At 45.7% G+C, this 16338-nt stretch overlaps 1 protein-coding gene across 2 annotated transcripts in view; it reads right to left on the reverse strand.

Moving 5' to 3' along the window:
- Window positions 1-3363: 3363 nt before the first annotated feature.
- Window positions 3364-16338, reverse strand: part of MCIDAS (multiciliate differentiation and DNA synthesis associated cell cycle protein) — a 33200-nt gene continuing 20225 nt past the window's right edge. For both annotated transcript variants that reach the window (XM_085631300.1, XM_085631301.1), the window contains 4 exons: window positions 14526-14598; window positions 11816-12027; window positions 9345-9455; window positions 3364-8191 (listed from right to left, as the gene is read on the reverse strand). In XM_085631300.1, the coding sequence (XP_085487426.1) occupies window positions 7727-8191; window positions 9345-9455; window positions 11816-12027; window positions 14526-14598 (861 nt within the window). In that variant the 3' untranslated portion in view covers window positions 3364-7726. The remainder of the gene's footprint in view (window positions 8192-9344; window positions 9456-11815; window positions 12028-14525; window positions 14599-16338) is intronic.

Genomic DNA, 16338 nt, shown 5'->3' on the forward strand with positions numbered 1-16338 from the left:
TTTTAATTTCTGTATTTGTTCGTTTTATTATTTATACCACATTGTTCTCATGCAAGGTTTATTATTATTTTTTATTTTATTTTTTTCTCTGTCTGAAAACTTATTGGGGCATATTATCAAGCACGGCGTTAAAATTATCGCTGCTTTAGCAGCAGAAAACTGGCGCTAAAGCTGCGATAATGGGCTTGATAATATGCCGCAGAGAATTCCAATAGAAGCCCATGTTGACACCAGAACATGGGCTTCTATGGGAATTCTCAAGGGCATATTATCAAGCCCATTCTCGCCGCTTTAGCTGCAGTTTTCTGCCGCTAAAGCAGCGATAATTTTAACGCCGTTTCTTGATAATATGCCCCCTTGTTTGTGAAGGTTGCCTTATTTTATGGACGAAAGGATAATGTAGTGTTCTAAGGCATGATGTCCTGGTAGTCCTTACTAGAAGGTTAGGGGTCAGTTGTCTGAGCAACTGCAGTTGTGGTTGAGCAGTTGCCAGATCCAGTCGTTCCTCCTTGTGTAGTCTGTATTTACAGTAAATTGTACGTAAATCATCAAAGGGGCTCTTCATGCTTACTACAGCATCCTTAGTATATTCTGGCATTATTAACATTTTGGGGACAATTCCTGCCATAATGTTGGGCCCTGGCAATACGCTGACTATCCATGGCATAATGAGGACACCTTTAATATTATGGGCCCCATCCCCCACATAATGCAAGTGCTCACATGATTGTTGTCACTCTGAGTATATAGTGGAGTTCCATGACATGAGGGTGCTTATACCTGGCATAATGCTGGTCATACTTGACATATTGTGGGTATCAATGCCTGATTGAACCAAACCCTTGCATAATGGTGGGCATGGTGTAACGATGTCTATCCTTGGGTTTTTGTGGCCCTTCTTGGCATGGTTTGGCTACCCCCAGTAAAATAGTAGACATCCCTAGTGAATTATATATAATCCCATACGGCGTGGTTATATCTGGACATGAAAGGCAGAATCTGCCCATAGCTGACAGTAGTGCGCATGTGTACTTAATGAAAATGACATGCTAATATTGGAGTGAAATGTATATAAATTAAAATTGAAAAACTGGTATTTTGAAATTAAGATTGAATCCTTTTGGACCCAAATATCAGCACCATTTTGCTATCGAATACAAGCTTTCATTTTGGATAAATAAACTCGAATCTCTCAAAGAAAAGCTTATTTTTAGGAAAAACAAAGTATGTCTCAAAATGCCAGGTTTTCGTTTTTAATATCAATTAAGATGTATCTCATAATGCTATTTGATAAAATAGATATAATGCACTAAAATAGATTTTTATTCTGTTGGAAACATGAGGATTCCTTCTTGAGATCCCCAACTTCTATGGCTCTGCAGGGCCAAAAACGGATTAATCAATCCTTTCATGGTAAATACCACAATGATGCTTTATTAATTCACATTTCCTGCCAATAGTTGCCGTAACAATTGCAGCTTTAGGTATGTCTTAATCTGTTAAATCATACCTTCAATGCAGGTAATCAACTGAAATCAAACTAACCAATGCTAAAGAAATTCTTCGCATTGCTCTGAGGGGCAGATTTATGTTGCATTTGCGCCACTTTTGCGCCGCCGTTGCGTCACTTTTGTGACGCAGCAGCGGCGCAAATCCTGCGCCATGGTGCGGGGTATTTACAACGTGACGCATCTGGGAGATGCGTCACGTTGTAAAGCCCTGCGCCACATGTAGGCGTTCCAGGGCAGGTGGGGGCGTTCCGGCGCAGGAACGCCTCCTAAAAGTGGCTGAGTGAAATCTACAAGATTTCACTCAGTCACTTTTGAGCCCATGCTGCGTCAAAACCCTGCGCCTGCTTGAAGCAGGCGTAAGGATTGACGCAGCATTGTGCAGATAGGGCCCCCCAGAGCATTGCTGGAGCTGTGTCGCGCTTGCGACGCAACTCCAGCAATGCGCCACTTTTACGGCACAGATGCGTGACGCATCTGTGCCGTTTTTGCCCCATGTTGTGCCGCATTATAAATGCGGCGCATTCATGATGGCGGAGCTGGGGCGCAAAATAACTGGGGCATCCCTGCTGATATGCAGGGATGCGCCAGTTATTATAAATCTGCCCCTAAGTGTCTAAGCAAGACTGGTCATATGCTATGAGAGAACCAAGCCAGGACCCTAAGCCCTGGACAGGAGCATTCCTTCTCTGATATTTAAGCACCATATGTGGGCTCAGATTTACTATGATTTTGCGGCAGGGTTGTTTCATTTTTGTGACGCAGCCCCGAAGCAAAATCCTTTTTGGCATTTACTAAGCCATGAAAAGCTGCTTTGCATGGCTAGTAAATATAAAGTAACGCAATGCCGTGCATAGTGCTGCCTTGTGTTTGCATCGGATAGACGTTACATGGGTGGGGCACAGGAGTTCCCATGCATCCACCCATATATTTTGATGTAAACCCAGATTTACAAAGAATTGCAAACCTGGGTGTGCGTCAAAATGGTGCGACTACCCAACGGCGGTGTAATGAGGGGAAATATCTTTATTTCTCCTCCTTTCTCTCTATTTCTATGTGTGATGCATTGTGCAGCACACATAGAAAGAGAAAAATGCCTCTAAGGATTGTTTTTGTGCAGAAAATCATCCCTTTCTAGAGAAAAACAATCCTGCCCGTTATACAGTCACCCGTCCACTATGGTGCAAGTGTGTCTGCGTTGCACAAAATGCACCAGGGGAAGGAGAGAGCAGAAATGCTCCATATCTTTGTAAATATGGAGCATTTCTGTTCTCTCCCTTTCATGCAAAACAGTGCAGCAAGTTACTGTGCTGTGCTGCATTGCATGAAATAATAGTAAATTTCCCCTTAGTTGTTCTGTGATCACTGGTGCTGCCTAACATTAATCCATGTAAATCACCCTATTTTGTGTTCATAGACAGAGAAAAGATACTGCCTCTTAGAATAACTGTAGATGAAAGATGACGAGTTGGCTCTGGTGCCCTCCCCATAATGTAGGCTAACTCTGGCCTAGCACATGAAACATGAACTATATGAAAGAGAGGTAGAGCCGGAAGGAAGCTGTAATAAAGGGAGTTATGCAAAGACTTGAAGCTTTTTCTAGATGACAGTGAGGCATCACAGAGCTGACTAAGAGCCAGTCAGGACATGGCCCAATATTTCTCAATGTGAAAGGACTCAGTACAGAAACCTGTGAATACCAGACTAGGAGCAGGCATAAGTAGTGTTTTTACTGTGTTAAAGATGAACACAGATAAATTCAACCACATGATAAGAAAAAGGGTTCCTCATACACTTCCAGAACCATCTGTTAACACAATCTCACAAATAAAGTGAACAACACAGAGTTTAGCCAAATAGAAATCTTTAAATTACATATATTAAGAAACGTTCAACATATTTACATATTGTGCAGAAATATTTTGTTATTTACAGTGAGGTTAACAGAAAACAACTTAACCTACAGATTTTATATGGTATTAACTTATTCCATTTCGTGCCATTTTAGCATTGTTGTTCGGTAATATTCTTAGGTGTCCACGTACCCATTTACTTCATTCCAGCTTCTCTTTCAAAACATGCATAACTTTTTCGACTGGCCTATTTTCGATTAACTTGCAGGTTTCATTTTTGTTGTATCAAATTACATCATTTTGTTGATGTTCCTTCCTTTTAAACACAATAGAGGGTAATCTATCAGTCTAAGGGTCTGTGCCTGCACTAAGAAATACACCAGTCCCACCCTTATTTTGAACTTTTTGAACCATAAAACACTTCCTGGTTGGTTTGAACTATACATACACTTCCTGGTTGAAAATACATCCTGAAAACTACACCCTCATCACCTGGAACTATTGTGCAGTAATGGGTGGCAGTAGCATGGATCTCAAGTTGTCCAAGGTGTGAACTATTCCTTCCGTTTCCGCTTCTAGATCACATTACTTTGCATGCTAGTAATTGCAGTTTTACTTTTTCCTCTAGAAGTAATTGATTAATAAAAGTACCAGAATACACAAGAGCTCATTGTGAGTTCCAAAGTAATATAATTATGCGATAATATCACATGGGAAATTATTTGTACCATAGAGTGCAGAATGTCCTCAGTGCAATATTACAGCATCATTACGGGTTTGGTAGGTCTGTACTGGGCATTATATGTGGTGTAGGAGTTAACAACCCTGATTACTGAATGTTTTGCCTCTTTCAAATCGCTTTCACAAATTTTACTAGGTTTTTATTGGTCAAATGTGCGAAGTAAAAACAAAATAGAATCGGGATTTGAACAGGACTCAGAATAAAATGAAAGTGATACAAACAACTAAGCTGGGACTGCATGTACATTTCAAACCTGCTATGGAGCTTGAGAGATCTACATTCATAGGGCCTCATTTACAAGTCCATTACGCCACCGGTGCGTCACTTTTTTAGATGCACCGGCAGCGTAGTGTGCCTGTCCATATTTATATAGGCCATGTAAAGGCACCCTTCTTGACTTTTCATGGCCTTGTAATTATGGGCCCCTTTTACGCATTACTCTGCGTGAAAGGGGCGTTCCATGGGTGTTGCTGTTGGGGGCATATTTACAAGGGCATTGTGCCACTTTTTACGTCGCTCTGGTGGCACAATGCCCTGCTCCATATTTACAATACAGCGCAAAGCCACTTTGCGCAGCTTAACACTGCATTGTAAATATCGTACCCTTTCAAGCAGTTTTCTGCGTCAAAGGGGCGTGCAATAGGCGTTGCTGTGGTCGTTCCAGCACAACGTCCATTGCTTTTTGACGCTGTCCCAGATTTACAAGAATCTGAGGCAGCGCCAAAAAACTAACGCCATTGAAAAGTAAGCGTTAGAGTGGTACAACGAGGATAAATACTTTTATTTCTCCTCATTTTTGCTCTTTCTGTGTGTTCTGCATTCTGACACATTCCCAGATTCACAAAGTGTCATAAACCTGGGAATGCGTCAGAATCCTACGCCTCCCCAGAGGAGGCATGGAAATACTTTTTTTCTCCTCTTTTTTTGCTCCTTCTATATGTGCTGCATTTTGCAGCACACATAGAATGAGCAAAATGGCATTAATTATTGTTTTTGTGCAGGAAGGTGTCCTGACGTTGCTCTTGCTTACCCTTGTCTGAGGGGCCATGAAGGTATCAGCAGAAGTGGGAAGTACACCAGGGTTCAAGAGATGTGTTTAATTTCTACAATTTTCACCCTAGCACATCCACAGCACACAGGAGGCTGCTGAGGGGTCTAATGGTTGGATAAGAGTTAACCTTGTAATGTCAGCATGGGTCAAAGGAAATGGTGATGAGGAGACAATATTATGATATCACCAGGTATCAGGGTGGGCACACTGTCACTTCAGCTGAACCTGGCATTTTGATACATCAACATCCAAGGACAGTACTGCTCTTCCCACCAAACCTACTATAATATTATGGGACAGTAATGCCACTTCTGAGCATCTCTTTGGTTTTGATGTGACAGTGCCAGCTCTTATCGGATGGTCTGTTATACTTTTAATGGGGCAGTCATGGCATTTCTTAGATGATCTGACATATAGTTAATGAGAGAGCACCAGCACTTTTTGGACGGTTATACTTTTAATGGCACTTCTTACCAGATCACCTGTATTTTGATTCGGACTGCACTAGGTCTTGCTAACAGGTCTGCTATACTTATTTTAAAGGGACAGAACCAGCCCTTATCAGATGGCCTTTAATACTTTCAATGGGACAATATTGGCACTCTTTAGCTGATCAGCTGAATAAGGAATTGGACTTCATTCGCATTTGCGATCAGGTCTGCTATACCTTTATTGGGACAGTAATGGCACTTCAATGCAGATTATCTGTATGTTGAATAACTTGTTACAATGTCTGGTATACTTGTACTTCATCAGTACTGGCAATCATGAGGATGAATATTTCAATGGACAGAACCAGCACTACGCGGTATGTGTGATCAAATATAATAGAGCATAAGTGCAAATCTCAATGCAAAGTTGCAAGTACTGAGAAATGCAGAGTACACTGCTTGCCCTTCTAGTTTGCGACTCGTCATTCAGTTTCTGACATTGCCTGCCTGCTCGTTTATTTCTGTTTGGCATCTGCTGCCCTTATCTCCTCCCCTTTGTAAACATCCAGCAACAAATGCAAGAGTTAACAAAGGGCCACCTCTCGTAGATTATAGCTCAGTTCTCTAGTATGAAGTGCGCACACACCCTGGAAGGGTGACACTGCATAAGTCATACCCTTATATTCTGCTAGTGATGGCAGACCTACGTAGAGTTGTCTGGGCTCTTTTTGCTGAAGGCTGGACTGTCTTTAATACTGATTTCCGTTTGCGATGGCTGAAAACAGCTGCAATGGCTGCCCTATGTTGGAGGCTGCAGAACTCTGTTGTTGATGTCGGATCTCTATTAGACATGAGTGCGGACAGGCTGTTCCAGAGATCACTTAGCTCAGTCCAAGGTTGCTGAGTTTTCTTGAAGATTGATGTACTCTGATGGAGATGGCTTAAGTCTGATGGCAGTGTCTGGGTTATGTTAGGAATGGAGGAACTGTGGGCCATATTATCAAGGAACGGCGATAACATTATCGCTGCTTTAGCGGCCAGAAACTGCCGCAAAAGCGGCGATAATGGGCTTGATAATATGTCCTTGTGAATACCCACAGAAGCCCAGGTTCTGGTGTGAACCTGGTCTTCTATGGGAATTCTCCAGGGCATATTATGAAGCCCATTATCGCCGCTTAAAGCGGCGATAAGCCGTTCCTTGGTAATATGGCCCTCTGTTGTTGGCTGAATTCTGATAGTGGCAGCATAACTCCACTAGAAATTGGAGGGATCAGTTAAATATGCACAGGTAATTGTGGAAATAGTTATGCTATTTCCACGGCGGCAGAACAGAATTAGAAATACCTGAGTGCCTTTGGAAATGACGAAATTCTGTGGTTGGCAGTTGAGTAAACAGGAGGTAGCTGAGGCATGGGGGAGGTGGAGGGGCTCTGTTGTAGATGACTGAACATTGTTGGTGAAGGCTGATCTCTGTTGGAGGTGGCTGAGGTCAGTTAGATGTTCAAGTAATAAGAGGGTGACAAATTCTGTTTAAGGTGACTCGGTGAGACCTCAGTGTGCTCTGTTTGAGATGACTCGGCCCTGCTGGCGATGGCAGAGCCTGCTAAAGAAAGCTGATCTTTGCTGGTGGCTGCAGAGCATTGCTGTAAGTGACCGGGGCCAGTTGGAAATGGTGCGGCTATAGTAGCAGTTGTGTTTAACATGGCTCTGTTCAAACTGGATCATCAATTCCGTAGATGTGTGGGCTCTGTTACAGTGTTCAGAAAGAGTGAGGTAGATGGTATGGGGCATATTTATGAAATTGTAACACAACGCAGCAAGTCACCTTGCTGTGCTGCATTACAGGGAAAGGGCAAGAATGACCTGAATTTATCACAATGCAGCACATTCCTGTCCTTTCCCAGCGCCGGTGCACAATGGGCTGCCTAGCGCCAACGCAGGCACCCTTGCACCTCATGAACCTTTCCCTATGGGGCTAGTGGAGGTCTTTAGCAGTGGACTGGCAAGTGGCGCCACACGGTGGTGGCGGCTCTGTCTCCGAGGGCAGTGAAGCTATAGTTCACGGTGTCCTCCGCCGGCCCGGTTTGAAGACCCACATAGGTAGGCATGGCTAGTGTAGTTAGCTGAACCTGGCATCTTGCTCAGCTGGGTACCCACCGGAACTTGTACCCGCCCGTGGGTGTCCTAAAGGTGAAGGCGTTGCCCTGGGGGAAAGCAAGTGTCCGGATTGTGCAGTGCTCCCTGATGGAGGTCCGGAAGCACATTCCCTCCTCCTGCAGGGCGCTGCCGCTCATGGTCAGCGCGCGCTGCCCGGTGCAGGTCTGCAGCCCGTGGAAGGCCCCGTGAAGGCTGACGCCTGCGCCCTGGCCCTCGGGGGCTCCCCGCTCCTCCGACTCGGGCTTGAAGCGCTTGTGCTCGCTGCTCGGGTCCATGGTCTGCAGTGCCGCGTTGCACTTTTCAGAGATCTCCCGCAGTATCTCATCGACCTGGGGGTCATCCGTGCTGCTGGCCCCATACAGTGCTTCCAGGTTTCTTTTGGCCGAGGTTCTAGGGAGATAGCCGTCAACTAAAACGCCGTCTTCTGTTGGTCGATGAATCATCAGTTTCTGTAAACAAAAACAAAAAAACACACTTTTCAATCCAATGTCATGCCACTAAAATGTTGACATACCGCTCGGTACCCTGAAATAGCGGCTTGTTATGTTTAAACAAAAGCAGTGCAGACAGACTTGTGAAATACCGCCATCTAGCGGCAGATAAAAGCATGTTCAATCGTGCAACCGTGTTATGAGACTTTATTAAGTACGAGAGTTTAAGCTTGCAATTATGGAAATGTGTTTGGTGGTCTGGCTGCCTGCTGTGGGTGGTTGTGTCTGTCTGTGTATAAGTGTGTGCCCTATCGTAAAATAATCACTCCACCAAATGGTGCAAATGGAACACCGCACCTGCTTCTCTCAGGCAACCTGATATAGTGTTGCAGGGACAGAAAGAACGCTTCTTAGCGCATCTGCTAGTCTTTCATTTATAACTGCGTCTGTCAGGAGGAAGTATCAGGTCCCTTGGTTTACAAATTACCTCAGTTACCCAAAGCTTTTATTTTGTGGTTACACACTGGCTCGTGTAAGGGGGTCGGTACGCTCCAGGAATGCTTTACGTTTGACCTATTATGTGTGCCTCAGTGAGACATACGCCCCAGCTCGGGGCTTGGCGCTATGAAAAAGAAGAGAAGGAGCCTAATACGTCATCAGAAAATAGACGGCTTTTGTAAACAAGCACAAACACAAGCAGACTTGCGGGGGAGCTAACTTTATTAGTCTATAACCCTTCTGGATGGGCAAGTGTTCGAACTACAAGGGGCCGCATCCAGGTGACGTGACATACAAGTGAAGGTGACGGGGCAATAAAGGCAGTTCATATATGAACCTGTGCTTGTGTAACTTACTTGCAACTCTCAACTCTACTTCCTTTGTAAGGAAACCCCTCATTCCTCCACCCCCACTTGCTGAAGATGTATTGTTTTCTTCTCAATATTAAGTGATTCCTATTTTCCAAAAATGTTATTCGTCAGTTGCATTTTAAAGGCGTCAGTGTGTACCTGATACTGCATAAAACCTCTCTGGGTGCAGTGCTCGGCCCTGATGGGCTGCCGGTCACCCTCCCCTGGGTACCTCCCCCGTGATGTGTATGGACGTGGGCGGGTCCAGGTCCCTGGGATCCAGTGTCCCAGGGTCAGAGGGCACCCGGAGCTGCGATACTCACATCAAGCACGGAGGCCAGGTGCTTGGCCTGGCTCGCCAGCTCCTTCAGTTGGATGTTCCTCTCCTTGAGCGACGAGATCTCCTCTTGCTTCTCGTTCAGCGTCATGTGCAGCTGTCGGGGTTAAAAACAAGCCCTGCTGGTCAGAGAGGAGCCTGGCAATGAATGGTCTGCGCCCTAAGCTTGGGCAGTACCACTGCTTCCCGTGGGAACAATATGGCTGCCTCGTGGCAAAGATGAGATACATCTGAGATGACCAGGGATTCAGGAAATCAGTAAAGACCCTGCCTTTCCCCAACAGACGAGACCCCTGCCGCAAAGGACTAACCCTGCTGCAAAGAACTACCCCTGCTGCAAAGAACTGCCCCTGCCGCATATAACTACCCCTGCCGCAAGGAAGTACCCCTGCTGCAAAGAACTGCCCCTGCCGCAAAGAACTACCCCTGCCGCAAAGAAGTACCCCTGCCGCAAGGAAGTACCCCTGCTGCAAAGAACTACCCCTGCTGCAAAGAACTGCCCCTGCCGCAAAGAACTGCCCCTGCCGCAAGGAACTACCCCTGCTGCAAAGAACTGCCCCTGCCGCAAATAACTACCCCTGCCGCAAAGAACTGCACCTGCTGCAAAGAACTGCCCCTGCCGCAAAGAACTGCACCTGCTGCAAAGAACTGCCCCTGCCGCAAAGAACTGCCAGCCCCTAAGTGTGCCTTAAAACCTCTTCTACGCCTGTGCTTGTTGTCACTAGCGCTGGGATGCCTAAGGGCAGCCATGCGCTTTACTTAATGTTGATTAATAATAATGATCTAATCCACGCAGGACATTCAGTCACCCTCAGAAAGATGGGTATGAGTCTTACTCGCTGCTAAGCTGACGTTTTAAAGACCCTCTAGGCATCGCACACAATATGAAAACAGATCCCACAAAGACCAAACAAAAAATCTGCAATCTACCAAGCAAACACAACAATGGTATGTATACGTGTTAACTGTTAATGCACTTCAGGGACTCATCAGAGTTATGATAGGCTACGCAAATACAAACTATAGTACAATACAAATTAGTCACAAGAGGAGATACCACAGCACTCAAATGGACGTCTGAAATAGTCAAAGTCCATGAGGTAAGGTTCGTAGACAATAGGTCCAGTAATATGAGTTTAAGAATTTGTGGAGAGTTCTGTAACCCACAATGCATACGTCATTACAAGAACAGCTGACACGTGTTTCGTCACCATAAGTGATTTTCTCAAGGCTAATATTAGGTGGATATCAGACACTTGATGAGATGTACATAGGACTCCAAATCAGGAAACCTATGATAAGTGAGGTGTTTCGTCAGCAATGATAGATGGGAGCCCGCGGGAAGGTAAACTGCTGGCAGCACAACACTTACTTCATGGACTTTGACTTTTTCAGACTTCCATTTGAGTGCCGTGGCATCTTTTCTTGTGACTAATTTGTACAGTGGATCCGACTAGGCCAATATTGCTTGTACCCTTGGTAGTAGGGTGCACGGTACCAGAATAGCACCAACCACACTTTATTTGCTTAATACACTTCACCCACAACTACTTTTGTTAATAGGAGGTGCAGTTTGTATACCACCACTACCTCATTGTACTCATACAACACAATAGAATACCAATAATGTTCTCAGAAATATAAAAGCCTGGAGAGACGGCCCAACAGGCCTCTCCAGTCTGCTCACTGTCTACCTAGTTTCATTCACGGGGTCTGCGGGATTTCACTTCTGAGGGTGTAAAGTTACGTACACGGTAAACATCGGTACAAAGCTCTTAGGTTTCGAAGAAATCTGATTTTTTCAGGTAAGTGATCTAAATCACAGGGAGGCAGATACATTTCAAAGAACTGCACAATTTGGTTTACAGGTCAAACATAGATTAGCCCCTTGTGGAAAAAAGCAAAGTAAGAAACACGTGAATCACACCAATCTTAGGAAAAAAGGGGATTTTACTGAGAAGTAGTCACCCAGAATTCCGAAGTCATTGTCAAGAGCCTGTTGGTGTCTTATGACCCTCTGTCCCCCAACGCGCCAGTGTGCGGCCGTCAATGGACAACTCCAGTGATGGGCGCCTCAGTCAGCACTAGGCTTCATAGAGCAGATCTCAGGGTACAGCAGAAAATCAACTCTCCATTATCTCTCGCCTTCTATGTTAGTAGCACTTGTGGGAGTTTGTCATAGACCCGGAAGTACAATGCAGCCCCGAAGGAAGTTCGTTCAAAGCTGAAGGCCCTGGACTTGGGGGATCCATTCTCTGCAGATTCAACTTCCAATGTTATCACGAGTATTTTGTTCTAGTCATGTTCCCCGTTAGCTGGCTATATCTTATTTCGTTGCAGTGCAGGTGTGTTATTCGCATAGCTCATCACGAGGGATGTAGGCAGCATGTGGCCTCAGTGCATTGTAGACGGTCGGGGCTGCCGGAGGCGCGCATGCGCACTCTCTCTTTCACTCACCTGAGTGTTCTGCACCAGCGCATCCCCCAGCGCCTTCTCGTTCTGGTCGGCCACGCCCCTCCAGTAGTGCTCTGCGAAAGGTACCTGCAGCCCCAGGTGCAGCAGCGAGTCCGGGGTTGTGTTCAGGGAGCTGGGCTCAAAGGCAGGGCCGGTGCAGTGCTGCAGCTGGAAGTTCACGTCCTCAAGGCCCGGCGACATCATGGAGGTCGGGTCTGTGGAGTGAAGCAAGGGAAGGAGGGAAGCTTGTCACGGTGTGATCAGAAATGGGAAAGTGCTACCATACTAGGTAAAACTCTGCATACGGAAAACATTGGAGCGACCTAGTACGCGCCATTTTTGCTGCGTATGTGCTAAGTAATGAGTCAGATAGACTGGATGAATCATAAAAGAACGATTTTACACAGAAAAAAATAGAGAAAGCTGAGTTTGTGCGTGTGCTACTTTGCTGCTAAAATGTGATCGTTTTTTGTTAAACTTAGGCCCTAATTTGCCATCCTTCACACGACGCTGCGCTTCTTGAAAAAAAAGCAACTCTGCGTTGTGTACGCGATAGAAAACTGCGTAAAACTAGATTTACAGAGTCGTCCGCTAATAATGTCATTGGTGACGCAAAAAAACTACTAAGCATTATACACTATCTTGTTCCACAACACAAAGGCATGCGAGCGGTGTTACGCGTAGGATGTGCACCCAAGTGGCACCCCCTGCTACAACTTCTGAGGGAAACCCTCTGGTAAAATGCCCCTGGTACAATTTGCGCTAGAAGGTAAATCCTCATTTAAGACCTTGTACCAGTTTGCGTCACCTCTGTGACACTGCCCCAGCCCAGAGCCGTGATAACATCTGCTCCCGGCCTAATGCCAAGTGAAACCAGGTGCAAACGAGCAGGCATGCGGCTGTCTGCGTGGAGTGCAGACGCACCGCACACATAGAACACGGCGTGATCTTCTATTTCTAAAGGATACAAACTGACTGCACCATAAAGAGTATGATTGATACGAAGGTTCTAAAACACGGGAGTTCCTGTTTACATATATGTATTTGTCTGACTGTATATTTATTGATGAAGTCTTGTGTGGATGTAGTGTGACTTCCAAACTATAGAACACCAAGCTCACGGTTGTAGATACAAACATGCCAGAACAAAAAAAACTAACACCCCCATACCTGCCAACTTGAATAACAATCTCACTCACCCTGTGAGGAGGGGGCAGGGCCTTGAAGGGGCAGGCCCTCGTGCCGAGAAGTATCTACCAGGCACTTTTGAACCCCACCGAGAAACCCCATCCTCCCAAAAAAACAACTTGCTAAAGCTGGTTCTAATGTGCTTGGGTGTTTTCACGCCCCTTCATGGACGTTGGCAGTTCAAAGCCTCGGAAAAAGGCTGCTCGTTTTATTTGTCACCTTGTCATATCGGCTCCTCACCGGGAGACCGTGTGAAGGGAGCCAATATCGTGTGTCACACGGTGGTACCGTATGAGTTGGCAGGTATGCATCCCAGCATGTCTCGTTTCTGCTCTTTGATATCTTCTGATGTACAGTCACTCAGAACTCCTAGGTGCAAGAAGGAGTGCAAGGTGCAGTGCAAACACTGCTTCTGGGTCACCGAAAGAGCGCAGCCAGGTGGCTCACAGGTGCAGAGCACAGACCGAATTTAAAAATTCAAGTTATGGATCCGATTGAAGTATTTATTGCTAGTGTCCACCCTCTCAACCTGCTATGGCTACTCCAGGCCTTAAGAGAAGAACACAAAAAAGTTACCCCGACCCTGAGCCCTTTGGAGACGTTAAGTGTGTTTGATAAGTTTTAGTAGGAAAATGAGTCTTATGGAAAAACAGAAACGCAACGTCTAAAAGTAATACGATTCAACCAAGCATGCATGAATTGAAATGTATTTGTTTATTTTATTTATTTGCAGACGATGATGAAGATAATGAAAATATTAATATGCTTCTAACTCATATTTACAAAATTACGGGCAGATGTGTTAATTTTTAGCGCAGTGCAACAATGAAAGTTGCTGTGCTGCATTGTGCAAGGGGAGGGAAGCTGCGTACAGCCTTAGTTATCAAAAATGGCCTGCTCCTGCTGTCATCCTCTGTGGTGAGACACAAACTGGTTGCCTAGTGCCACACAAAACCATGGGGCAGAGGTGTGTGCGATATCTAGCATAGTTTTTGTACTGGAAGCATAACCTTCCGGTACACAATCCTCTGTCGAGACAAATTCTAATTCATCCACACATTTGATATGTGCTGTACAGTGCAGCACACGTGCAATGTGTGAAATGTTTGGAGAAAAAAACGACATTTCTCCACGTTAGCGCTCGCCTCCAGGAGGAGACATTTTTTGATGCAAATCATATCTGACTATCTTAGTAGATCAGTCTTTGCGTCAAAAACTATGGGTGACTGCAGTGATCTGCCCGTGTCACTCCCACGCAACACCCTCCATATGCAAAGTGGCACAGGCAGCTATTTTCACCAAGGAAAGGGCACCATTCCAATGGAAAGTATATTTTATGCTGGAAAGTACCCTTCCAAGACTTTGCGATGCTTTGCATCATTGTGCTTGCCTATGCACCAGCACAGAGTCTTCGTGAACCTCCCCTGATGTTTGTTTAGGCCTTGATGTAATGATGCAGGAATCCAGCGACTGATACTCTCTATGCCCTGAGGGGGAGTTGGGTTGTTGAGTCACTCATCCTTACCAGATATGAAACTGTCCACCGCATCGCGGAACTCCTGCAGGTCAAACTCGGGCTCAGTCTGCAGGCACTGCCCCTGGAATTCAGAAGAGAGAGAGGGCTGTGAGAGGGGCCGGGGCAGAGAGAGCTGCATGTGAAATGATCGCTCTGACAACAAAAGCAGGCACACGATGGAATTCTGCATGCACTCCCAGAACTGACCACTCATACCAGAAACAAACAGCAAAGCTGCATGGAGCGCTATAGACATGCTACAGTGCAGTCCAACTGAGCCCTAGTACTGATCACACAAACCAGGCTCTCAATGGAAGGCTGTGTGTACTGCCCATCATACCAGAAACAAACAGCAAAGCTGCATGGAGCGCTGTATAAATGCTACAGTGCAGTCCAACTGAGCCCTAGTACTGATCACACAAACCAGGCTCTCAATGGAAGGCTGTGTGTACTGCCCATCATACCAGAAACAATAAGCAAAGCTAAATGGAGCGCTGTATAAATGCTACAGTGCAGTCCAACTGAGCCCTAGTACTGATCACACAAACCAGGCACACAATGGAAGGCTGTGTGTACTGCCCATCATACCAGAAACAAACGGCAAAGCTGCATGGAGCGCTGTATAAATGCTACAGTGCAGTCCAACTGAGCCCTAGTACTGATCACACAAACCAGGCTCTCAATGGAAGGCTGTGTGTACTGCCCATCATACCAGAAACAATAAGCAAAGCTGCATGGAGCGCTGTATAAATGCTACAGTGCAGTCCAACTGAGCCCTAGTACTGATCACACAAACCAGGCTCTCAATGGAAGGCTGTGTGTACTGCCCATCATACCAGAAACAATAAGCAAAGCTAAATGGAGCGCTGTATAAATGCTACAGTGCAGTCCAACTGAGCCCCAGTACTGATCACACAAACCAGGCACACAATGGAAGGCTGTGTGTACTGCCCATCATACCAGAGACAATAAGCAAAGCTAAATGGAGCGCTGTATAAATGCTACAGTGCAGTCCAACTGAGCCCTAGTACTGATCACACAAACCAGGCACACAATGGAAGGCTGTGTGTACTGCCCATCATACCAGAGACAATAAGCAAAGCTAAATAGAGCGCTGTATAAATGCTACAGTGCAGTCCAACTGAGCCCTAGTACTGATCACACAAACCAGGCTCTCAATGGAAGGCTGTGTGTACTGCCCATCATACCAGAAACAATAAGCAAAGCTAAATGGAGCGCTGTATAAATGCTACAGTGCAGTCCAACTGAGCCCTAGTACTGATCACACAAACCAGGCTCTCAATGGAAGGCTGTGTGTACTGCCCATCATACCAGAAACAATAAGCAAAGCTAAATGGAGCGCTGTATAAATGCTACAGTGCAGTCCAACTGAGCCCTAGTACTGATCACACAAACCAGGCTCTCAATGGAAGGCTGTGTGTAGTGCCCATCATACTAGAGACAATAAGCAAAGCTAAATGGAGCGCTGTATAAATGCTACAGTGCAGTCCAACTGACCCCTAGTACTGATCACACAAACCAGGCACACAATGGAAGGCTGTGTGTACTGCCCATCATACCAGAAACAATAAGCAAAGCTAAATGGAGCGCTGTATAAATGCTACAGTGCAGCCCTAGTACTGATCACACAAACCAGGCTCTCAATGGAAGGCTGTGTGTACTGCCCATCATACCAGAAACAATAAGCAAAGCTGCATGGAGCGCTGTATAAATGCTACAGTGCAGTCCAACTGAGCCCTAGTACTGATCACATAAACCAGGCTCTCAATGGAAGGCTGTGTAGTAAACCAGAAACAATAAG

Source organism: Triturus cristatus, chromosome 2_1, assembly GCF_964204655.1.
Source record: "Triturus cristatus chromosome 2_1, aTriCri1.1, whole genome shotgun sequence".
Taxonomy (NCBI): domain Eukaryota; kingdom Metazoa; phylum Chordata; class Amphibia; order Caudata; family Salamandridae; genus Triturus; species Triturus cristatus.